The 25,929-nt window shown below is 40.8% G+C and overlaps 1 protein-coding gene across 3 annotated transcripts in view; it reads left to right on the forward strand.

Annotated features, from left to right (window-relative positions):
- Positions 1–307: 307 nt before the first annotated feature.
- Positions 308–25,929, forward strand: part of LOC130179401 (uncharacterized) — a 26,508-nt gene continuing 886 nt past the window's right edge. Inside the window, exons 1-7 of one of the 3 annotated variants that reach the window (XM_056392351.1) lie at positions 308–450; positions 15,615–16,871; positions 17,141–17,355; positions 18,417–18,626; positions 19,368–19,930; positions 20,133–20,224; positions 22,591–25,929. The exon at positions 22,591–25,929 is cut by the window's right edge and continues 886 nt beyond it. In XM_056392351.1, the coding sequence (XP_056248326.1) occupies positions 15,744–16,871; positions 17,141–17,355; positions 18,417–18,626; positions 19,368–19,930; positions 20,133–20,224; positions 22,591–22,683 (2,301 nt within the window). In that variant the 5' untranslated portion in view covers positions 308–450; positions 15,615–15,743 and the 3' untranslated portion in view covers positions 22,684–25,929. Of the gene's footprint in view, positions 451–6,786; positions 7,153–15,614; positions 16,872–17,140; positions 17,356–18,416; positions 18,627–19,367; positions 19,931–20,132; positions 20,225–20,815; positions 21,250–22,590 lie in introns of those variants that run through there. The other 2 variants (XM_056392350.1, XM_056392349.1) reach the window with 2 other exon arrangements.

The following is a 25,929-nucleotide window of genomic DNA, read 5'->3' on the forward strand; positions in this document are numbered from 1 at the left end:
GTGTGTGTGTGTGTGTGTGTGTGTGTGTGTGTGTGTGTGTGTGTGAGAGAGATAGAGAGAGAGAGAGAGAGAGAGAGAGAGAGAGAGAGAAGGGGAGACCATTGTGCATGCCTGTATCCATGCTATAAGTATGTCAGTGTGAGGGTGTGAGGCTGAACATACGTGTGTCGCAAATGTGGCTACAGCTGCTGTTTTCTGATTGGCTGCTGCCCACACACTCTCAATATGTAAGCCACTGGCACTGAGATGTTTGTGTGTGTGTTTGTGTGAGCGAGAGAGAGAAAGAGAGAGAGAGAGAGAAAGAGGGAGAGACAGAGAGAGAGAGGATATAAAGGGGAAAGAGGGGATAATATAAGGGAGAACAGAGAGACAGTGATATAGAAACAGAACAGCTGATCAGTTTCACACCACTGTGAACAGCTGACACAACTACAGCCTCTTCATCAGCAGGTAAGACACATCTCTACATCTCTACATATGTTTCCTGTTTCCTTTCATGAGGCCTCTGAAACACACTGATAAAACCATGACATAATGACTGTGATTGTTATATGGAGGTTTTCTGTGTGTTTTGTTCAGCATTAGAGCTGTGATACCCATACAGATGCAACCTGTAGGGAAAAAAATAACTCTGTATGATTTGTTTATTATGTTGTGCTACTTATTTGTGCTGCATTTTATATAATACATATATATATATTTTTTTTTTTTCTTATTGTATTCATATTTAATCTAAGTCGAATAGAAATCAAAGATAAAACTTTGAAAAGTCTGCAAAGTTTTAACAAAATATTATTCAGCTCAAGAGTGTCTCATAGTCAATATAATGCACAGCATTGTTTTGTCTTTAAATTGTAATATTTCTTTATATCTTTATATTTAACAAAGAATACACTAAAAACAAAACAGCAGCCCTTTTCAATGGAGGGAAGTACTAACAGAGAAGAGCAGCCTACCAAGGATAGTTTTAACAAATCATGTTGGATTAGAAAGTGGTTAGTCATATTCCTCAAGATGATTGATTAATCTTGTTTAGTTGTGCCCAGTCACACTCATATATGACATCCTAATGTAAAGTCTAAGAGCTTATACAAAGCTCCATGAGCCATGGAGATATGTCATGGTGGTCTTTGATGGAAACTCCATTTGTATCTGTGTAATACTTGTCACTATACAGTAATATCTACAACATGTGGGGTGAGCGGTGGGGGTATTTAACTGATTGCCTTTTACCTCTTTCACACGGTGGGTAAGTTCATGCATTAGTTGTCCCATGGTTTGATTGATCTGTGAGTGTGGAGTACAGGAAACACTGATGATGATCACACAGACTGATCAGCAGAAAAAGATGTGTGTGTGTGTGTGTGTGTGTGTGTGTGTGTGTGTGTGTATGTGTGTTTGCTGGCAGCACAGTGTCATCTCGCTGTGACCTTGTCTTTCATGTACAAGTCAAAAGAGTAACGCGTGTAATGATTTGCACTGTTGGAAAAACCACATCCACCACATGCAACCCAGTCACATCACAAAACAATACATCACAACACAACACAACACATCACAACACAACACAACACAACACAGTCACATCACAAAACAATACATCACAACACAACACAACACACCACAACACAACACAACACAACACAGTCACATCACAAAACAATACATCACAATACAACACAACACATCACAACACAGTCACATCACAAAACAATACATCACAATACAACACAACACAGTCACAACACAACACAGTCACAACACAACACAGTCACATCACAAAACAATACATCACAATACAACACAATACAGTCACATCACAAAACAATACATCACAATACAACACATTCACAACACAACACGACACAACACATCACATCACAACACAACACAACAGAGTCACAACACAACACATCGCAACACAACACAGTCACAACACAACACAACACATCACAACACAACACAACACAGTCACAACACAACAAATCACATCACAACACAGTCACAACACAACACAACACATCACAACACAACACAGTCACAACACAACACATCACATCACAACACAATACATCACAACACAACACAGTCACAACACAACACAGTCACAACACAGTCACAACACAACACAGTCACAACACGACACATCACAACACAACACGACACATCACAACACAACACGACACAGTCACAACACAACACATCACAACACAACAGTCACAACACAACACATCACAGTCACAACACAACACATCACAACACAGTCACCACACAACACAGTCACAACACAGTAACAACACAACACAGTCACAACACAAAACAGTCACAACACAACAAATCACAGTCACAACACAACACAGTCACAACACAACACAGTCACAACACAGTCACAACACAACACAGTCACAACACAACACAGTCACAACACAAAACAGTCACAACACAACACATCACAGTCACAACACAACACATCACAACACAGTCACAACACAACACAGTCACAACACAACACAGTCACAACACAAAACAGTCACAACACAACAAATCACAGTCACAACACAACACAGTCACAACACAACACATCACAACACAGTCACAACACAACACAGTCACAACACAACACAGTCACAACACAAAACAGTCACAACACAACAAATCACAGTCACAACACAACACAGTCACAACACAACAAAGTCACAACACAGTCACAACACAGTCACAACACAACACAGTCACAACACAACACATCACAACACATCACAGCACAACACAACACATCACAACACATCACAACACAACACAGTCACAACACAACACAACACAGTCACAACGCAGCACAGTCACAACACAACACAGTCAAAACACAGTCACAACACAGTCACAACACAACACAGTCACAACACAGTCACAACACAGTCACAACACGACACATCACAACACGACACACAACACGACACAGTCACAACACAACACAGTCACAACACAACACAACACAGTCAAAACGCAGCACAGTCACAACACAGTCACAACACAGTCACAACACAACACAGTCACAACACAGTCACAACACAACACATCACAACACAGTCACAACACAACACAGTCACAACACAACACATCACAACACAGTCACAACACAACACAGTCACAACACAACACATCACAACACAGTCACAACACAACACAGTCACAACACAACACATCACAACACAGTCACAACACAACACATCACAACACAACACGACACACAACACAACACAGTCACAACACAACACATCACAACAGAACACAACACAACACGACACACAACACAACACAGTCACAACACATCACAACACAACACAACACAACACAACACAGTCACAACACAACACAACACAACACAGTCACAACACAACACAACACAACACAGTCACCACACAGCCACTCTGAAACATTACATAAAAGCAGGATTAGAGCCATATTTGGGAGCACTTGATTAAAAATGGAATCTGATCCAGTCAGTGACCTCTGATATGACATGTACAAAGATGTGTGTGTGGAGCTCTGCTGGAGGGATGGACATTATTCCATCATGTGGTGTTTTGATGATGATGGTGGAGCGCACTGTCTCACATCAAAGTCATTACAAATGATTCACGTCATTCACTTTGATGTGTCAGCATGCTCTAAAGACCCTTTGCTGCAAACTGACAAAGTCTCACAGTCGTTGTGTAAATGGCTGCTGAGCACAGAAGACCATCTTCTCACATTTTAATGATATTTTCATTATTGATTAATTAAACTACTATTTTCTTGATAAATGAATTAACAGTTGGATCTTTAATATGTTAGCTTGAGTCCAGCGCAAAAAAAATTTAAATGTAGAATCATACAAAAGAAAATCCTGACACGTGAGTAGCTGGAATCATCTTGCAGTTTGCATTCTGAAATGACTTAAACAATTAATCAATAATCAACATTTTCATTTTCATTTACATTTGACTCATTCAGCAGCTGCCAAATATTCATCTCCCAATTGATTAACCAACTAATTGTTGAGGCTCTATTTGTACTTGGAAGACCCTCTGATGAAAATCATGTATTTAACCTTGTTAACATCCATATGATGTTTTTTATATAATACAAGACATATGATGAGTGAAATAATCATCAACACCATGACTGAGTGTTTCCACCTTGAACTGCTGTGAACCAATGACAGTCTCATAAACACAGATTCAGACAGCCAGGGTTTCATACGTCACAAACCTAAGGAACCAATCCTGTCAACTTGTGGTGACGGGGGGCGGGGCTAAATAAACCTGAAAGCCACCAAAGTCTCAGCTCCACATATGCCCCACCTCTTTGCCCATATTTGGAATAGCTGGGAGTTAGGGGCGGAGTCAGGCACTGCCAAGATAACAATGGTGATGGGAATCAATACTCTATTTGATTGTGTTGTGGGTATTTTGCAGAACACGTGTTGTTGATGTTTTCTGAAGTTATTTGTGTTTTGTCTGTTTGCATGTGTCCTCTTGAGTTGCAGTGTGTTGAGCTCTCAGGGCCACTGTACAAGTCCCATTTAAACTGCGTTTAAAAACAGCCCCAATAGATTAAATGAAGGTCTTTATTTTCTACAAAGGGTTAAAAGCAGATTGTCATCAGATTAAAGCCCGAGTCATTACATCAACAGTCCAGTTTGGTGGTAGTTCAATAATGATTTGGTATCTGAAGGTCAGATCTGGGTTTTACGTCCCACAGTGACAGTAGACCCACTTGGCTCTCTCTCTCCCTGTCTCTCTCTCTTCCTGTTCATCTGTCTGCATCCCTCTCTTTAAGCTGTAGTCCTTATCCTGGGTGGCTGGCACAATGTCACAGTCCTTTGTTGGGTGTGTGTGTGTTTGTGTGTGTGTGTGTGTCTTGGATAAGATGATCACCACAGCCCAGTGTAGGCAGCAGGGTGGAAGGCAGCTGCAGATGCAGCATGACGGACACATTCCTCAGCAGTTCATATATGTTTTGAATCTTTGACCTTGCCAAAATATTTTGTCTGAACATTTCTTTATCATGACAGACCAAACCATTTTTTGCAGGGAAAGTAGGGAGGGAAAGTAAAATTACTTTCGACCACTATGTCAAGAAAGGTTAGGAAGTTAGGAAGATAAAAAAAATACTTATAACTTTTAGATACCAAACAAATACTCTTATGTATTTTTGACTACTATTCCAGCAGATTATTTAAAGATTAAAGGGTCCTTTTGGGACGTTCCTTTACTCAGGGAACAACTGACCTAGTGTTCCCCTGACACTGACAACCTTACCTCAGCTCACCTGGCTCACTCTCTCTTTCTTACACACACACACACACACACACACACACACACACACACACACACACACACACACACACGACATAACAGTCTGTGTCAGTCAGTATTAAAGTGGGGTCTTTTCATTTCATTAATCGCACTCCTGTTACAGCAACAATGGTCTGAATGTTTTAATGTACTTGAAAGGAGGGAGGGAAGAAAGGGGATAAAAGAGACAGTAATGGAAGAAGAGGGTAAAAGGAAATGTTCAAATTTCAGTCAGATCCAGCTTAAATAAAGCAGTTTGTTCACTCTAGTCTGGTGACATCAATCATTCAATCATATTCATGTTGTTATTTTTCTTTTTGTTGTTTTTTTGGGGGCATTTTTGCCTTTATTCTGATAAGACAGTGAGAGATACACAGGAAATTCAGACAAAGAGGGAGAGGGGACGACGTGCGGTAAAGGGCCATGAATTTAAATTGTCATCTGAGGTTATGTGCTGCATTTATTTTTTTGTTTTTGTTTTTTTGTTACACTAAGGTGTGAGTTTGTGCCAGGCAGCCATATTGACTTTCTGCTAAGAAAACTGCACACCCTGGGCTGTGAGGGGAAAACCACAAAAACCAAAGCATCAATATTTACAAATAATACTGGAATAGATAATTATACTGGGATAGATATAGATAATTATACTTGAAAAGATACAGATAATTATACAGGGATAGATGCTGGGATAGATATAGATAATTATACTGGAATAGATATATATAGTTATACTGGTATATATATACTGGGTTAGATAATTATACTGGGATAGATACAAGGATAGATGATTATACTTGGATAGATACTGGTATAGATAATTATACTGGGATGGATACAGGGATAGATAATTATACTGGAAGAGATAGAGGGATAGATAATTAGTTTGTACTGGGATAGATAATTATACTGGGATACATATTTACTATATATTGGGATAGATAACTATACTGGGATAGATACTGGTATAGATAATTATACTTGCATAGATAATTACTATATAATGGGAGAGATAGTGGGATACATCATTACTGTATACTGGGATAGATATTGGGATAAATAATTACTGTATACTGGGTCAGATACTGGGATTAATAATTATACTGGGATAGATAATTATACTTGGATAGATATTGAGATAGATAATTATACTGGGATGGATACAGGGATAGATAATTACACTGGAAGAGATACTGGGATAGATAGTTCATACTGGGATAGATACTGGGATAGTTAATTATACAGGGATAGATACTTGAATATAAGAACATTTGGTTTATAATAATAATAATAATTATAAGTGTATCAAATTGTGACGTCACAAAAACACACCCAATCAAAGCGTGAATTGTTTTAGTGTTACATCCTTATATGGAGCAGCCTACTTGTTAAGATGATGGGTATCTTTTACAGTGTTGTAGAGCCTGGAGGGCGGGAACGGTCCGATGCAGCGGTAGAGGGATGACAGTGAGAGAGAGAGAGAGATAGAGAGAGAGAGAGAGAGAAAGAGAGAGAGAGGTGTACAATAGTCTGCCAATATGGATTTATCTCTTCTGCTCTAATTCACCGACAGGATAAGAGCGCAGCTCAATATATCCTTCCCCCCTCTCTCTCTCCGCTCCTGTCCTTTCACTCTCTACCTCTCTCCACCACGCATACACACGCGCAGCAGCTGTCAGCTCGCATGCGTCCCTCCTCGCACCAGCGGGTGGCCGCCTGGCTGCTCGCGCTGCCGTTAGGGAGAGGTGGAGAGGAGTGCGCGCGCCGCGGCCGCTTGGAGATGATTTCGTTTTGGCTGCTGTGCTGGAAGCTGTTGGTAGGTAACTGAACAAACCAACGACACACGTCCACCACGTCTTCATAATAAACAACACTTCTTTCCTGGGGTTTAAGGCCTCTTCCTCGTGCGGTGGAGATTTGGGGGCGTTTTTGGCGGACACCATGTAGCCTATGCGCGAGGCTTTGGCTTAGCTCGAGCTACCACCAAAGCCCGGTTTTCTTGGCTTCTCCGCGTGCTGCTTATCTGTCACGATTCTGGTTCTTTGCCCGATTTGAGGATGCTGTGTTATATAATACACTGGGCTCGGTACCCCTCTGACAGGACTTAATAGAACAGGTCGAATATTGTAGAAGAAAACAATATTATCATTAGACTGTAACCACACTGAATGATGAAGAATAGAGGAGAGCATAATGGAGCAGATATTATTAATAGAACAGAACAGGACTCCAGCAGTGAATAGAGCAGAATAATCAATTCTTACTGATGAGGAAACATCTTCACTTATCCTTTCCATTCCTCATCTTTGATAAAACACATGATGCCTAAAGTTGCTCCGTAATCCTCTCACCACACACACACACACACACACACACACACACACACACACACACACACACACACACACACATAGCGTTGGCTGATTAGATGATACTGATTATGCTGTCTCCAGATGTTTGAGGTTTGAGGCTAGAAGTGAGTTCACTTTAAAGGCAATTTAATTCTGTGTAGAAACTGGCTTTCATATGTTTTAAATCTGAAGTTCAAAGGGAGGTTGTGCAAATTGACAGAGGTTACAGAGGTCCACCAATAATCCTAAACAGGCAGTGATCGGACGCCTGGATTAGAACTGAGAGCTGCTGTGCAACTAATAACTCTCCAATCCTTCTCTGTGGATCTGTTATATTGAAAGTAGATTGACTGAATGACCGCTGTCATCAGATCTCCTCAATACATCCTCCAGTGTATGTGGATGTTTCACGTTTTACCGTCAGCGGTGTATTTTAATTTATTTGACATTAAAAGTTGGGTGGTGCTGTCAAGCACAAAGATGCCTGACAATAATAATCATAAATGACCCTGCAGTTCAAGGTTATATGAGAGGCAGACAGATGTTGACATCTGTCAGGGAACGGTTATTGCACTGTCTAGCATAACTAAATGAAATCTGAGCTAATGCATCGGCAGACTAGTTCTTCATTTGTTCTTAACTAGTGTCGCGTAATGGCCAGATAAACCCATCAGATTTGTTTTGCCATGTGCTCCTAAAATCTCTGAGCTGGCAGGATGACAAGATGGAGATTTTTAGGCAATTTGAGATTGGGGCAGTAAAACTGTCCAGTCGTTCGTCTCTATGATGGAAACTTTGATCCAAGATCTAACTAGTTAACATTATTTATTCAGGTGTGCCAGTCCCAGGTTGATGCTCACTGCCACGGCTCGTACCCTTATATATAACAAACCCAATGTTAATGATGTTACTTGCATGTGTGCTTTTAATGCTGTGACACGTCACACCTGTAACAGGTTTGTTACAAGCTGCTATTTCCAGATTTGGAGACTTAAATATTGTTTTTGCAACGCCACACTACATCTTTAGAGCTCAGTTTTGGCTGCAGCTTTAAAGTCTGGAGAACACCCATGAGAATTGATTCAGCCTGGCAGATATGTGTTGTAACAGTGAGTGAGTTATAGGGCAGCGCCACACCAAAATTAATTCCCATTTCCCATTTCAGTGAGGATGCAGGCGAGACACATTCGATTCCTGTCATGAATCGATCCTGCTTTGTTCACCTCGCACAGAGGTCAGTCTGACTGAACCCTGACTTATGAAATCCTGAGACTCGCCAGTGTACAGCCTCTGCGGGAGAGAGAGAGGCTGGATTGACTGTTAATATCCATATTTACATAACTGCATGATGACATAAGCACCAGAGCTGCAAGGGCACAACAAAGTGGTAGATAGAAAGTTGAATAATTCTCATCTTGTGGAATAATGTGGGGCTGCTGGTCATGTTCCTGCCCACATAATCTGTGTCCCACCTGCCTGCTACCACAGTGTGGAAGAACGTACTGCCTTGGCGATCCTCATTCGACTGTGTTGATGCTTTTATGTGTTAATGAGTGTTTATGCTGGCTCACTGCCTCTCAGCTGCTGAACTCTGTGTACAAGTGTTTCAACAAGGCATTGTGATGTTTTTTGAAACAGTAAAATGACCTATGTTGATTATTACAGTAACACATTACAGTTTGTTTGTCAGTAACAAGTAGGGATTCAAATTTGAAATTCAGTAATTACATCACAGTCACTAATTCCTGGAACACTCAGTTACTCAGATGGAGGATGGAGGATTGATGTCAGCTGTTGTCTGTTGTCAGTAGACAGGTTGGTCCAGGACATGCTAACTTGGGACAGGGAAATGCGATAATGATGATTCCAAAGTTGTCCTTTTCACATGTCAGCTGTGTCCCAATTCAGGGGCTTCATCCTTCAGAGGGTGCTTTTGAAGACTGATTGCGTCACAGTGGCGCGACTACACTGTCCCATTTCAAAGACTCCTTTAAATGCAGCCAAGAAATGCATCCTTCTTTTTGGATCCTTCATGGTCCAACCTAACCTAAGATTTATTATGCACAGGTAATGAAGCTGAACAACTCAAACAAGGAGCCTAGGATTACACTGTTAAATATAAGTATTGGGTTCCAGGTCAGTTCAAAAGCTAACGGTACAACAATTAAAACCAAGGGCGTTAGAATAGAGAGTTTTTGTGAAAAACTGTTGGGTGTTGTCAAGGTGGCTAGGGGATGGGAGTTAAAACTTTTAATAACTTGCAAAAGTATGTGTCTGCAACATTAAAACCTGCCACCAATTTAGCTGAGAGTGTGTTGTTTCCATAGCAACGACTCTTGACTTCAGTGTTTCTGTCAGCTTTCTGTAGCACTGCTGCATGCTGCCGTCAAGGGAATGGAACATCAGAGTGTCATCTATAAAATTTCACCAACATGGTGATTACTGTGTTAATGTTCCCCGTGGAGGAAGTAAAGAGCATTCGTTTCTCCTGAAGGCTGTGTTGTTGCCGTGGTTACATATTTACAAGAGGGGTATTCTGCTGTCCCATAAGAGCAACTTAGCGTTTAGCATCCAGACTCACACCACACACACAAACACTATACAATTCAAGTGCCTTTATTGGTATGATATTAACACAAACTATACAATAATAATAGATATAAATGAACACATTTTTAAAATAATATTCCAAAACAAAACACCAACTGAGTCACAGCTGTGTCACGGCAACACCATCAGACAGCTTGATTCCAGCTGAGGTGGGGGAGTTGACACATCGGTGTTGTAGTATGATGTTGTACATTATAACTAAATATGACTAAATTGTGACTTTTAATTTGAAGGATGCAAGTTAGAACTTCCACCGTCATGTTTTAAGTTCTTTAAACGGCTTTCGTTTCATTTCCTGCATAAGTCTGTTAATTGAGGAAGAACGGCATCAAAGTTGTGTGTGATTTGAAGCTGCCATGTGACTGTACTGTGGAGACCGCTAACATTGAGTGACTTTGCTTACGATGCTACAAGGGCACTGAGAGCATGTACACGAGAGAAACCCTCTGAATGTCCTGTTTCTTTGCAATCACAGTTATGCTGGTTTATGAAGATCTGTTTCCTTCTTTATTTTTTTTTAGTTTCTTATTTTTCTGATAGAAAATACAGTATGTTAGATTCATTTGTTTTATATATTTTGTATTTCATCTAATCTTTCTGTTGGGGGCTGCCCAAAAATAGACTGAGACCCACTGCTCTAAATATTGTTTTATCCCTTTATCTCAAGATAAAAAAAGCTTGTTATCTCGGGATAACGAGCTTTGTTATCTTGAGATAATGGGATACAAAAATATTAGTGAGTACGGCCTTTCTCGTCTTTTGTACACCTTTGTGGAAGCATCATTGGTTATGATTGTCCACTCATTTACCCTGGGTAAGAGATGGAGGGTGCAGTGTGGGTCATCTGGAGATCTGGATACTGAGCTAGTGGCTCTAGTAAACTTCTGGAATTCAAATAACTAGTGACAGCCCTGTAATGAGTAACTGATTACAGCTTTCAGTTAACTTGCCCAACTCTGTTCCTGACTAGTGACCACTTGTGGTCGTGTACATTATGACACTGATGTATGATATTTTGTCTAACATAAAGGTTGATAGGTTGTTGGACAGGTTGTGTGTGCCTACCCTCTGATATGACACATAAGTATGACACCTATGATTGAATTTCTCCTTAGCTGAGGGAGTTACTTAAGGTTGTTGCACAGAATCTCTTAAAAGGCTTCCTTAGTTAAGGAAAAAAGTTAGGACATTTGCAGCAGTAAAAAAGATTTTACAGCTGTAAAATTCTACCGTTTCCATGTTTGCTGGCTTTAGCGCTTGTGATAGCAGTTAGCTCACAAATTTGGCCAGAAAAAAAAATGGCATGAGGAAAGAAGGCAAGGAAACGAAATCGGTCAGAGGAGGAAAGGGCAGTGAATGACACAGCACACAGCTGATCGATGGATATGAAATACTTCACCAATAATTGACTGGAAAGATGCCGTAGCACAAAACCACAGAGAGATCATTATCTGCAAAGGAGCTGGAAGAGCACAGCTGAGGAAAGTGGATTGATCGGCTCTAGATGGTTGAATTAAATAATAAACTAACTGCCAATCAAATCAGTTCCTCGTCGTTGACGGTCCATCAGGGTCTTTTGATCACAGAAAACTCTTGTTGTGATGTTCATCCTCTTCATTTATCACCATAAACTCAGACATGTCGCAGTTAAGATACAATCAGAGGTACCTAAAGTTTTTTCCCTTAGGTTGATCACTAATGTGTTCTGTGCAACAGTTTAACTGACTTTAAGTAATTCCCTAAGTATAAGACTAAGATGAGAACACCTTAAATACTTAAGTGAACATTTTAAAGAAACCTTAAGGAGAAGACTTTATGGTGTTTTGTGCAATAGTTATTATTTTAAGTAAATCTTAAATTGGACTTTAGGGAAAATCTTAACTTAAAATGCTTCCTGGTGGTGTACCAGAGCTTCATCGTGATGGTTAATTGAGGGCTGGAGTTTCAGTGCTGAGAAATATAAACCTATAGAACATAGTTTGGAGAACCAACTGTAAGATAACAGACAAAAAACATGTGTTGATGGGGAAATTGAAATGTTTTTCTGTTGTAATCCATGAAAGAATGAATGTTATTAGATAGATAGATAGATAGATAGATAGATAGATAGATAGATAGATAGATAGATAGATAGATAGATAGATAGATAGATAGATAGATAAAAGAGTACACTGGCCACCACTGATGATAAAACATGCAGCATTTCACTGCAGACGTCAAAGGACCTGAGCCTCCTGAGGAAAAAGGTAGATGGCATCTGTGTTCAGGGACCAGTCCAGTTTACTGTCCAGGTGCACACCTAGGTATTTATAAGAGTGCACCACCTCAATGTCCTTCCCTTGAATGTTGACTGGCTGAAGGGTGGGCCTAGACCTCCGAAAGTCCATGACCCCCAGACCCAGCCTGACGTACTGTGGTCGTCCTGTCAGGTAATCCACAATCCAGGATGTGAAGCAGGGATCCTACCCCATCCCTTCCAGCTTGTCTTTAAAGATGGGGGTTGGATGGTGTTAAATGCACTCGAGAAATCAAAGAACATAATCCTCATGTAACCACCTGGCTCATCCAATATGTTCTTTGTAGGTGAACCGTAGGGGGTCAAGTGCACGTTCAACCTGTGGCCTCAGAAGGTGGAGAAGCAGCCGCTCCAGGGTCTTCATGATGTGTGATGATCTGTAGTCATTTATCTCAGCCGGTCGTCCTACTTTAGGTACCAGAACAAATTATGTCTAAATAATGAATTTAAGGGGTAAAAATAACTTAAATTATTGTTTCTTGCATTGGTGAACTCTGGCTTGGTGAAAAATGAATGTTGAGAAAGATAATATCTCTTCAGTTGACCTTCCTTTAAACCCTGACCACATGAAACCTCTCTGTGACACATCCTGGTTCTGATTGGTTTGTAGTCTTAGAAACTAGTTAGGCTCTGCATCTAGTTTCCACCTAGAAGCTGTGATCCATGTGTAGAGGAGAGGGTGCGTTGGTGCTTGTTCAGTGTTTCTGTTGATCCACCTTCATGAATGTGTCAGTGGTGCAGTCTGACTTAGTTTTCAGAAAATGTTTTCCAACATATTCAGTGTATAGGCAGCTGAGAACTGTTGCTGTATAACATGTGATTAACTTGATCTTTCTCCAAACATTGTGACTTAACTGAAAGAAAACTGACTTTAGCAGCTTGCCCGCCTCTGCATCTATACTTAGTATTACCATAGCAACAGCTCTCTGTCACAAGCACAAGCCTGGAACAACAGACCATAATAATCTGCCGGCCCACTCGTAGCCAACACAGTGCCACCGTGGTAACAATATGAAGGCTTGAGTTTAGCCCATGGAACATTTATAGGTCATAAACACTGATTTAATCTGCTCTGCATACACACAGTATGTTCTGTACTGTGTATGTGCCTGTGTGCATTCACGATCGTGTGTGTGTGTGTGTGTGTGTATGTGCAGATGCCTCTGTGTATGTGAGGGGTGGATGGATGTAATTGTAGACTGCATGAGTGACCCAGTTCAACACTGACGTGAGCCGTCGTTGCTTTAGTGTTTGGTTTGATGCAGTTTGTCCTTTTATTTTTCTTAATATATCCCACACAAGACACTTTAGTTGCTTACAAAAAGCAGCAATAATACTCACAGTATTCACCCTCCTTTCAGCTCTGTTTTGTTCTCCTCCACCTCATGAGGAAAACAGGGCTGTACCCCGCCTCTTCACCTGCCTTCCCTCCCCTCATTCTGTTGTTTAAAATAAGCAACAGCTTCATCTTCACCAGCTAAATGGATTCAACAACAAGCAGTTGTAATCTCTCTTTCTCACATACACACATACATACACATACATACAAAAGATGCATCCTTCACATCTATATGTGAAGGTGTATACTATGCTGCACAATTAGTCAAAATATAATTGAAATCTCAATATGGCCAAGTGCAATATCCGTACCTCAGAAACATCAGTTTCTTTGATAAGGTAAAATGTGTCACACTGTTGTGCACTGTTAGCATCATAAGTGTTGTGGTGCTACAGAGACGCCCCAGCCTACAAATTATATTCTCCAGACGTAAAGGAACATGTTTTTATACAAGACCCAACAAAAATCACATGATCATCATTTTTATATTTTTTTCAGTGAAAATGAAATGAAAAAAATGATAATTCAAACTGAAATTGCATATTGCAATTGCAATATATATATATATATTTTTTTATATCATGCAGCCCTAGTCTACTGTCTCTTTTAGCTCAGCCTAATGCATTATAAACTATAGTCTGGGTCCAGAGAGATGTGCAGTAATGTACATTTTACATTTACTCATTTTGTAGATGCTTTTATCCAAAGTGACTTACAAGTGAACAACATCACTAAAGCTTCAGTGCAGTGGGAGACCTTGGTGTAAGTTTTAAGTAAAATATCTATTTAGTAAGTGCAGGAGATCAGGTGAAGAAGTGCAGGTAGAGTTACAGTAAGAGCTCGTTAGACATGTTAGGGTGTTAGAGGTGTTAGGAGAGGAGGTCTCTCTGAAGAGAGGAGTCTTCAACAGATTCTTGAAGAGAGAGAGACGCTCCTGCTCTGATAGTGTTCAGTAGCTTGTTCCACCATCAGGGAACCACAGACCAGAACAGTCTGGTTCACAGTGGCTAACGTAGTAACCTACAACCTGTTTGTTCTTCATGACTCCTGATTGGACTTAAAGAGAATAAATCTATATTTATGGATTTGGGCTTCAGTGGATCAGACAAGGATTTCCATCAGTTCTGGATCGAGTCACAAACATAAAACAGCTGCTCTGATGTTTCTACATTTACCTGGGTCTGCTGAGGTGAAACTACAATGGTGTGTCACTCTAAATGTTGCTGCAGCAAGGAATTGTGGGAGGGCATCTTCTTCTTTCCTTTCATAAAGGAAGGTCCAGTGCTTCCTCTGCTGAAGGAGATAAGATAGGAAGCACTGAGGCTCCTTTCCTCATCATCTAGAGAAGTGGAGCAGCTCTGATCATGATGCTGCTCAGATACTTCTGCTCATTTCACTCAGTTTGAACCTTCTTAAGAAAAAAAGACTTTTCCACTGCAGCCTTGGAAAGGGAGTTGGCAGTTGGTTGCAATCTGTAACATCACCACTAGATGGCACTACATCCTACACACTGGTCCTTTAAGTTGACTTTCTAACCCAAAATTACCTACAAGATGGTAACATGGTAAATAATAATTCTGACTGTTTTAGACTATGAGTGATTTCAATTTTAAGTCAAATATATAAGATATCAACTCATAATTTTGATAAAGTACAAAATGAGACACTGTCTCTTTTCACAGAGAGCCACAGCTGGTTTAAGGAGGACAACACCTGAGCTAACTGACGGTAACCAAGACAACTGTAGCTCTGGCAACAGTAACCCTGTGGACGATTCTTCCACTCCCACACAGCCAGCGGATCCAGTTACCATGGAGATCAGCTCATCACCACCACTAACAGACCTGGAAAGAGACAACTTATTTAGCTTCCACGGCCAGGAAGTGGAGGAACTCCACTACCCAGAAGTCCATGGGATAGAAGAAGCTGCAGAGGGAGAAAATGGAAAAAGAGATGGAGATGAGTGTGACTATCTTGTTTTTGAGATAGGAAAAGACAGAGGAGGTGACAGGGAAGAAGGACAAGACACAGAGAGAGGAAAAGAGGAGGGAGATGATGGCAGAAGAGGAGAAACAGAGGGAGAGGATGAAGGGAGAAGAGAGATAGAGGGAGAAGAAGAAGGGAGAGGAGAAACTGAAGGACAAGTTGAAGAAAGAGAAATAAAGATAGAAGACAAAGATAGAGGAAAAGTAGAGGGAGAAGATGGAAGTAAAAGAGAAACAGAGAGCGAAGACTGGGGGAGGAGAGAAATAGAGGGAGAAGATGAAGGGAGGGAAAAGATGCAGGGAGAAGATGAAGGGAGGGAAAAGATACAGGGAGAAGATGAAGGGAGGGAAAAGATACAGGGAGAAGATGAAGGGAGGGAAAAGATACAGGGAGAAGATGGAGAAAATGGAGAAGCAGAGGGAGAGATGAAAGCAGATGCTCTATCAGAGCTGCTCTTCATCTCTAACAGTCCACTGTGTCCTTCATCATCAGAGCCTCTGATCATTACCTCAGAGCCTTCAGAGCAGCCAGCAGCGGCCTTGTTGCAGGACGCCTGGGGTCACGACCCCGGCAACAGAGATGACCTCAGCGATGGTCACCTTAGCGACTGCCTCCAGGCTGAGCTGGCTATTGTGTACTCTGACAGTGATGCAGGAGAAGAGCAGTGGGCAGCTTTTGTACCCTCTGATGTCACCAACCAGGAGGATGCAGGCTGCATATGTGATGGAGAGAGCAAGAAAGAGGAGAGGGGAGAGGATGAGGAGGGGCGAGAGGAAGAGGATAAGGCAGAGGTAGAGAGTGCAACAGAGGAGCAGAGGGAGGAAGAAACAGAGGAGGAGGAGAGGAGGGGAGTTGGGGATGATGATGAAGAACAGATGAGGTCAAGGAGGGATCAGTTCCTGCGGTCTCCTTCAGCCAGCTCCACAGCCAGCTCCACAGACCCCGACCGGAGGGTGAGTCCGTCTTATCTTTGTTTCTACAAGTTACTTTCCCACTTTGTCCAAATGTTCATTTGATTATTAGCCATAAAGTAGGTACAGTAGTCTCTGTGCTGAGCCCAGTATGTGTAGAAATTCATATAGGATGATTCTTTAGCACACAATTCAATTTACTTTATTTCACCATGATAATCATTTCTGTTTAATAGTAATAGAAAAGTAACATCTCGCCATGTCTGTACTGTGTGTTTAATAATCTCATCCTGCTCCTGGTTTCCCATCAGCTCCCTGTAGATTTCTGTGTGCACCAGGAGACACACAGTGAGAACGTCTCCACGGAGCATGTGGACTTTCTGTTGGCTCGCCAGCAGTGGAAAAAGATGGAGGAGGAGGTCAAAGGTCGGGCCATCCCCAAACCGGGGCTCAGAGCTCAGGGGAGCTTCCAGGGCACTCACACCTCACTGTATCCCCCGACCCGCAGCCCCCGACTCAAACACAGGTAGAAAACTCTGGAGGTTGACATTTCCTGTTTTTTAGACACAGACTGTGTATGATTGAATAAATCAGTCTTTATTTTTCTCATGCAGCATGAATTGCTGTAGAGCTGAAACAGCTAGTTACTTAAAGGAGCTGTATGTAAGTTTTAACATCGCTACATAGCCAACATTAGCATTAGCAGCTGTTTACTCAGAGTGCTGAGTTCAGCATCAAACTTCATTCATTTATTCATGAACAGCTGTCTCCAGAGGTGGAAACACCAATGTTAACTCTTGTTTCTATTACATCTTTTGTTCCACTGAAGTTAGCATGCTAACCAGCTAGCCTCAGCACATCTGTTCACTTTCCGATAGCAACTCACTGTAGCCTCCAGTCTATCCTGAAGACATAGCTTCTAACAGGATGTATCATAACCTCTTGTTTTATCAAGACAACAATGACCAAAGCTCTTGTCAAGCAACAGTCATCACCACCTGCTCCCAGCAGAGAAAACTTACAAATAACCCCCTTAAGCAATTAGTTGGTCAATTATTATTTTAATGATTTCTTAATCATTTAGACAATTTTTCAGGCAAAACTACTAAATATTCTCTGGGACCAGCTTTTAAATATGAGAATTTGTTTTTCTCAGCCTAATGTGACAGAAAACTAAATCTTTTTGATCTGACAAACCTCTGACTTCACTGTTTCCTGAGATTTTGGCCGACCAAAACAATAACCGAATAAATGTTAAAACAATCAGCAGATCAATGGTCCTTAATTGCTGACAATTTCCCTAAATTTCCAAAGCAGGCATTGCATGTTTCCATCATGTTATATGGACATTTAAGATTTGAATAGAAAGGACAGAAATAGCTGCAAAAGACCATATCTGCTTCTTCTTCTGGCACATGATAACCTGCATGAATATGATTGGATGTTACTAGTCACCTGATAGAACCATAACATAACGTCAAAAATTATCTTAAAACAATGAAAAGGAAACACAGTTATTAGCTCTTGTCTGTCTTTTAGTGTTAGCTTATCTTAACTTAAGTTGGGATTCCTCATGTCCTTTCAAAGGGAGATTCATCCACCCGTGCCCAGGGAGCCTCCCCTGTCCTCCACCGTGTCCCCCAGTTCGGAGGACTCAGGTCTGGATGACTCATCTTACCGCAGCCCCCTGGAGGAGCCAGAGACCGCTGTGGAGAGAGAGATCCGACTGACTCTGGAGAGAGAGGAAAGGCACCGCAGGGAGAGGGGGCTGATTGCACAGGGCCTGACTATACCCAGGTAAAATGAACTACTGTCCTATCACATGATCTCTGTAGGACCATATATGGCTCTCAAGGCTTGTGACAGTGAAGAACCAGAAGTTCAGCAGGATCACCTTTGTGGGGCAGTAAATGCATTAAATGTATAGATAGGTTTTGCATGATCGAGTGTAGAGGAATGTGGGGATGGAGCAGGTTGAGAGGAGGAATGGGGTGGAGGATGCATCACCATCTGAACACTAGCTGTACGTTTGAACTGAGATATCATGTCCACAATAATGGGACATGTGAAAATCCAGCACAATTAGCATTTCAATGAAGTTGTGTGTCTGGTCCAGTATTCACTCTCCTTTCAGCTCTAACCAGAGAGAGTTTTTAAGCTGCTACATGCTCCACCATGTTCACAGCTACTCACCAACAGTCTATCAGAGCTTTTATTTTCTGAAAACAGACAGTTGTGTCTGTTAACGAGTTGTTCAGGCCAAAAAACCAAAACAATAAACTAAAAAAGCTAAAACACTCTGCAGAGCAGAGAGGTACAGTAGAGTTGGTGAGTTGGTGATGTAATCCACTTTTAATGTAACAATTTTATTAGTGCAGCTTTACAAATATGGAATATCAAAAATAAAATCTAAATAGCTGTAGATATAAACTTAATTTCTTCCACTGTAACAGGATTGAAAAACAATCTATGGATGTTTCATTGTTTCTGTCGACTGGGAAAAAAGTTTGAGCCAAAACTGGACCTCATGTGTTTCAGACCATCCACCCTGCAGACGGGACGATCTCCACCCCGACCTCCTGCCTGCCGCACTCCTACTCTGTCCATCTCTCCTTCCCCTTCCTGCTCCTCTTCCCTTCCCCGATCCGTCTACCATGAAATGACCGCCAACAACGTCATCATCCTGGAGCCCGACTCCTCCGGCTCTGCCTCTAGGAACCGCCTACTCTCCTCTGCAATCGGAGGTCTCTCCGATTGGCCGACGAGCCTGGACGTGGTGCCCTCCGCCAATGTCATTGTAGTAGAAACCTCCAACCTGATCATTCGCAGTGCTTCCGAGTTCTGCCTGAGCTCTGCCCCCGTGGCCATGGAAACACAGGAGAGCACTTTCTCGTCCAATCCGTTTTTTAAGCTGCGCTCCCTCAGCAGCCAGTCGCTTGTGGAGCAGGAGATCAGGATGGTGAGGCAGAGGGAGGAAGAGTGGAGGAGGCAGAGGGAGGAGATGTGGAGGAGGAGAAGAGAGGAGGAGTGGAGGAGAGGGAGAGAGAGGTACGATACAGTGCTGGTGTCTCCAGGCCTGAATGATAGCATCAGTTACAACGGTACGTATTGTCCACATGTCTAAATACTGAAAATGAATTGGGTGTAGCTGTGCTTTCAGATGATGGTGTGTTGTACCTTCAGTGAATACCAGCTACAGAGCTGGGCAGAATGAGTGTTTTTTAGTTTTGGTTTCTATAATATAATAATTATTTTTCCCAGTGTAATCAAATGGTCTTTTTGTGTCCTTCATTTTTATACTAGTGCCAGAGGTTTCAGACAGATGTGTCTCCTCGCCTTCGTCCCCCTCCAGAACCCGCAAAATGGAACGATCCAGTTTGTCTTGTGACCACAAGGTTGGCTAACATACACACACACATACACACCTAGGGCTGGGTATAGAACCTTGATACTTTTATGGACCGACCAAATAAGTTTGATACTATCGAGGATCAAAAAATGCCTCATATTTTGATACCTGAGGAGTAAATGAGTAAATCTGCGTCAGTGAACCAATCAGCATGCAGCTTGGACCAAGATCTAATAAAGATGGTGATTGGCTGTTCATTTACACAATGTTTAAATTAATTTGATGAAATTGGTATAGAGGAAGTTATATACGCAGCCCTATCCACAACACACATCAGTCCATCTGGAGACAGCGTTGCCTGGTGCAGTCTTGGTATGGCGTCCAACTCTATAGCTTACGTGTACATGAGTTTTAAAAATATTGGCCGTCTGTCCTATAGCTGTGTTGAACCTGTGCTTCCCTGAGCAAGACTTGCTTTATTAAGAAGATTCCAGACAATAGTAAACAAAATAGACAAAAATCACTTTGGCTAAAATTGAAAAAAATGATGTAGGCAAAGTGACAGACTGTTACAATGTAAACAATGTGCTGCAGACATGTTATCGCCCTCACACATGTATCTTTGACTTATCTCCAGGCTCTTCCGTCTTTAGAGATTCTCTCTCTCTCAAGCTCACATGGCCACACAGTGTGTTAACATGCACAGAAGTAACCAAGTTACGCAGGTAACTGGAGATTAACATCTACATGCAGTGTAGTAACCTGAAATCTGTGAACACATGCGGCAGGTCTTTATTCAGATTTCTCTTATGTTGGAACCATTGTTTACATATTCTAACTGTATCAGTGACAGAAGATGCAGACATGTCTGGAGGATACTCTGTGCTAGTTTCAGTGTTAGCTGAATTACTTTAAATACAAAGACACTCTGTGTGGTTCTCGTCTTAATAACCCCTAGGCTGTTACTTCCCCTGTAGTCTTTCGTCATGCATGTGTGTACATGTAAAAGGCTGATTAGAAACCTGGTCATATGACCAAGAAAGAGCTCTGCAGGAAGAATTCACCCAGGTTTTCCCTACTCTGAGTGTTGCTCACTGTGGGAACTGTTGGGTTTCTCTCCATAATAAAGTGGTCTTGACTTTACCCTGTAGAGTGGCTGCTTAGATGCTTCTTCATTAGGGGATCAGGCACTGACAAGTCTTAGGCTACAGCCACACTACTACGTTTTAAAACTTTCCTTCTGCCTTCCACACTACTCCGGAGTTTTTGAACACTGAAAACTGAGACTTTCAGAAACTCTGCCGAACCCGTTTTATTTTGAAAACTCTGGGGTTGTGTTGTATCTTGACTGACAGAAACTGAGACCTTTGGAAACGATGACATAAACAACCACGGTCTCTCCTGATTGGCTCTCATTAGCCTCAACTACCAGTGGTGAATACAACAGGGTAATGAATTACAGTGTTACTGACCTTGTTGTCTTAATGCTACAACTTTCTTTACTGTTCCTCATTCAGAGGATTAACTGTAACTAACCCACTGCAGAGTAGACAAGCTGCTTCCTGTTTACACTGGCTCGCACATGCTCAGTGTAGGTGAATGGTAATGCACGTATGTGTTTTTAGGTGTGGACAGAGATAGTTTTTGTTTAAAAAAGCTGCTTTGCAATGAAAACGTAGTAGTGTGAACATAGCCAAGGGGGGTAAGCTAAATAACAGAAACACCTCATGTAACCAAATGTAATATAGTTCAACAGCAACACAATCTACATCCTGCAAAATAATTACAGTTGAATCAACATCTCTGTAAATATATATAAATATATAAGAAACTGAACATAATAAACTTTATTGAGGAGGGTCTACTGCAGGACTGTTGTGTTAGACTGCATTAATTACAATAGCTAGGTGTTCCTAATAAATTGCAGACTGACATTGTTTATATAAATACTGATAAATAATAAGTAATATTCACTCCATTATTCCTGATACAAACATTCATTATAAAGACTTTTGGACAGTGCACTGTTAAACTGATTTTATTTTGTTGAATTGCTTCATGTACATAACATAATTTTCTTTTGAGATTTCCATGTTGGATAATTGATTTCTTCCTTTACTCATTCACTCATTTGTTACCTTTATTAATTGTGAACTTTCTGATTTGTTAATCAGTTGGACTGATTAATTTTTTAATTCATTAGTTCACAATTTAGCAAATATATTCATTATTCAGCTAATTTTTTCATCTACCCATCAATCCTGCATCCATCTGTCCAATAATTCCTCCAACTGTCCCGTCCTGTGTTCATTCTTCTTTTTCAAAATCCATCGATTATCCATTAATACGATCATCCATCCATCCATCCATCCTTGGTTCCAGTGGTTTAGCTGAATCTCCCCCTCCCTCCAGTTCCCCCCTTCCCTTTCTTCGGTGCCTCAACGACAGAACGCCATGGCGCAACGATGGGAGGCCTCCCTATTAGCCAATCAGAAGAAGGATTGAGCAACGACAGCCATTTAAAAGCCAAAATGAAGTCCCATACCTTTGTTTATTCTTTACTTTGTCCTTAAAAACTCACACATTCCTGTCTGTCAGCAGCAGAAGTCTCCTGCAGTGTCTGTCCAAACTGTGAGTTAGAGCCAGTGGGTCTATGAGTCTGTTTTCTGTGGGACGCCACATTAGAAGAGAACAGGGCTGCTTCTTTCAGTAAGCTTGGTTTCACAGATTAAGATCATTTACCTAGTTTGGCTGGAAAAGTTGACAAATCCTGTTTTCAAACTGTTTTTATGCATGCTGTCTGAAAGAGTATGACTGTATGACGCAATGGAACTGTTTAAACATTTTCCTAATATATATTAACTTCTGTGGACTTCTGAGGCACTTTCCTGGGAGGTGTACAACAATAATAATTGCGTATAAAATTGCAACCACAATAATACCACAGTTTTTGACATGTGAGCCAATATTTTATGTAAAATCAGGAAGCACATGTCAAAATCTGCTGTATTCTTTAATATTTAATATTTAATATTTACAGCACTTTGTTAGCTAGATGTTAATAACTTATGGCACTATTGATATTAATTGATTTTTGTAATAATGATTGACTGTGATGCAGTGATTTTCAAACCTTTTCTGGGCAGTCGCATTTTATTTTCAGATTTTAATATATTTTAAAGTGACTACTTTAAAAGCATATGTGTATTTTGAAATACTAGCTATGCATTACAGAGATTTGAGAAGGTAAATGCAAAAATAATTTAGCATGTTGTGTTCAAATGACAATTTGTGTATTTTAAAGGGGCCAACCCAGACTTTGAAAATCACTGCCGTAGTGAAATGTTATAATGAGCCATTCATCAGAGGAGTTTGGATGTCCAGCTTTTCTGTCTCAGCCATGTTGGCTAAACAGCGCTATCTGCTAACTGAACATCATTTGGGTCACAGTTGCACATACTAACTTTTGCCTCTTCTTTGGTTGGTTGTAACCCAAGTAGAGTTCAGTTTTGTGGGCTTCTTATCAACAAGTGGAAAGAACAAATAACTATTTCAAATATTTTGAAAATGTTTCAATCTCAAAGCTGCACGCAATCCTCGTTTCCTTTACTCTCTCCTTGGAATATAAGGCATACAGCACGCAGCGTGGACTTTTTTGACAAAAGCTGTTGATGTTCTACACAAAACCAACAATGGCACAAGTTGAACCATAGCCCACTTTTAAATCAATAACTTTCATCAGCTAGGAACTTAATATAACATTAGTTTTGGTCAACTCTGTTTTCTGCTCTCCATCATACTATTGTAACAGCAAGCAGAAGTACTCATTTGTCAAGGCAGCAATCATTAGCTTGTGAAGAAATATGTCACCACTGCTGGTGACAGAAATTGCAAAAAAAAAAGAATCCACTGTGGATACCAGAGAAAATATGGCCTGTGTTTTCAGACTGAATGCAAAGGGAATGGGGTCATATTCACTCTCAGCACAATCAGTTGTTGCTAGCTAGCTTCCAGCTAACATATATAGTTAACTAGCTTCCAGCTAGACTGACTTATTGGATGTTTTAAAATCCTACGGGAAATGTCAACCTCGAAACTAACAACCTGATGCTGAAAATGGCAAGTTTTAAAGAGGATTTCTATTGTGCAATCACACAGTTGACATATATCTTTGCTGTTTTTTGTAGCGTTATCTCTGCAGGGCATTAGCTATTTAAATGACGTTCCGTAATGAAGGTCCCTCCGACACCGTTTTACAGGAGTACCGTTGCCGCATCCTCGACTCAACACTGCCCAAGACAATTGTGATTGACTTAAAGAAATGCAAACAAGCCAAAGCGTATTTCCCCATATAGCCTCTAACACAGATAATGGGTGAAGTCAGACCTTGCTCCAGCACTGACACAGCGCTGTGGAGAAAAGTCTGCCTACACCAGACTAGCATCCAGCTACTGTACATAGCTAGCTAGCTTTGTGCTAACGTCCCAATTGCTAGCTACCTTCCAGCTAATGTCTATGTTCGCTGTTTGGGTCGAATAAACAGACCATAAAAACATCACAGCTGTCAAACGAATAAACTTGAGGCAAAAATCCACATTCAGTCTGAATACCTTTAAAAACAGACACCATGGTGGTTTTATGGATGTTATTACAACATTTACAGCCAGAATGTTTTAGTTTTCTGTGTATTAGCATGGTGCATATAGTCGAGTCCAGACACTTTTTTAAATCTCTATAGACTCTATCTATCTGTGGCTCTGCTGTTATAGCAAAAAACTTGAGCACTCCTGAACGAATCAGATATTCTAACCCTAATGTCAAGTGAAGATTTTTACATATTTTTATGTCCTGTCTTGATTCCTAGAAAGAGATGTATTGTATTTTTGCTGCCTATATTTATGAATTGAGCAGTGCTTATAAATCTTAAAGTTTTTATTTGTAAAAGGTTTCTAATATATATATCGTGTCACCATGACTATTTGACATTGGAAGTCTGCCATGTTTTCTAGGAGACGGCTTTTGTGTGCATGTGTGTGCATGTGTGTGTGAGTGTATGCTAACCCATCCTTCATTCCTCAGTTAGTCAGGGCTCACTATAGTTTGGCTTCTAGCTCCAGCACGAGCTCACTCACTGGTTTACCCTGTAAACTACACGCAGTTCAGCTGTGGAATAAAGGTGCGTTCAAGTCAACTCAGAAAGGGGATATTAATTGTCGTGGTGAAATCAAACCATGTTAATGGCAGCAGTTTCAGTTTAGCATCACATTTGTATTTGCATTTTGTATTACAGTATAAAGTAAACTACAGAGGATCAAACTGAATTAGCTAAATTGAGTGGCTTTCTTTATCCTGACTGTGTGGTGTAGGTATATTGCCGGTGTTGTGTAGAAGACAGTTTCCTATCAGTTAATGTTTCCCCTTACCTGAACTGAACCCAAATAAAGTAATAAAGTATTTGAAATATTAATATGTAATTCCTCACCAAGTCTGATGTTAGCACAAAACCAGGCAGATGGTTAAATGATTGTGTCTTTGTTGCTTTGCTTCTCGCGCAACAAAAATATAATTTAATGAGATGGACAAACCTCCATAAAAAATGATGATGCAAGATCAAAGGTGAAGCAATAGCATGAGTTTGTGATTGTTTGTCAAACTACCTTGTCCGCATCTTATTTGATAAAATAGCCTATCAGTCATTACCACAGGCTGAGGTCAGCCATTATAGCAAAGCTATAGAAGTGAATGACAGGA

This window comes from Seriola aureovittata, chromosome 12 (assembly GCF_021018895.1).
Source record: "Seriola aureovittata isolate HTS-2021-v1 ecotype China chromosome 12, ASM2101889v1, whole genome shotgun sequence".
Taxonomy (NCBI): Eukaryota; Metazoa; Chordata; class Actinopteri; order Carangiformes; family Carangidae; genus Seriola; species Seriola aureovittata.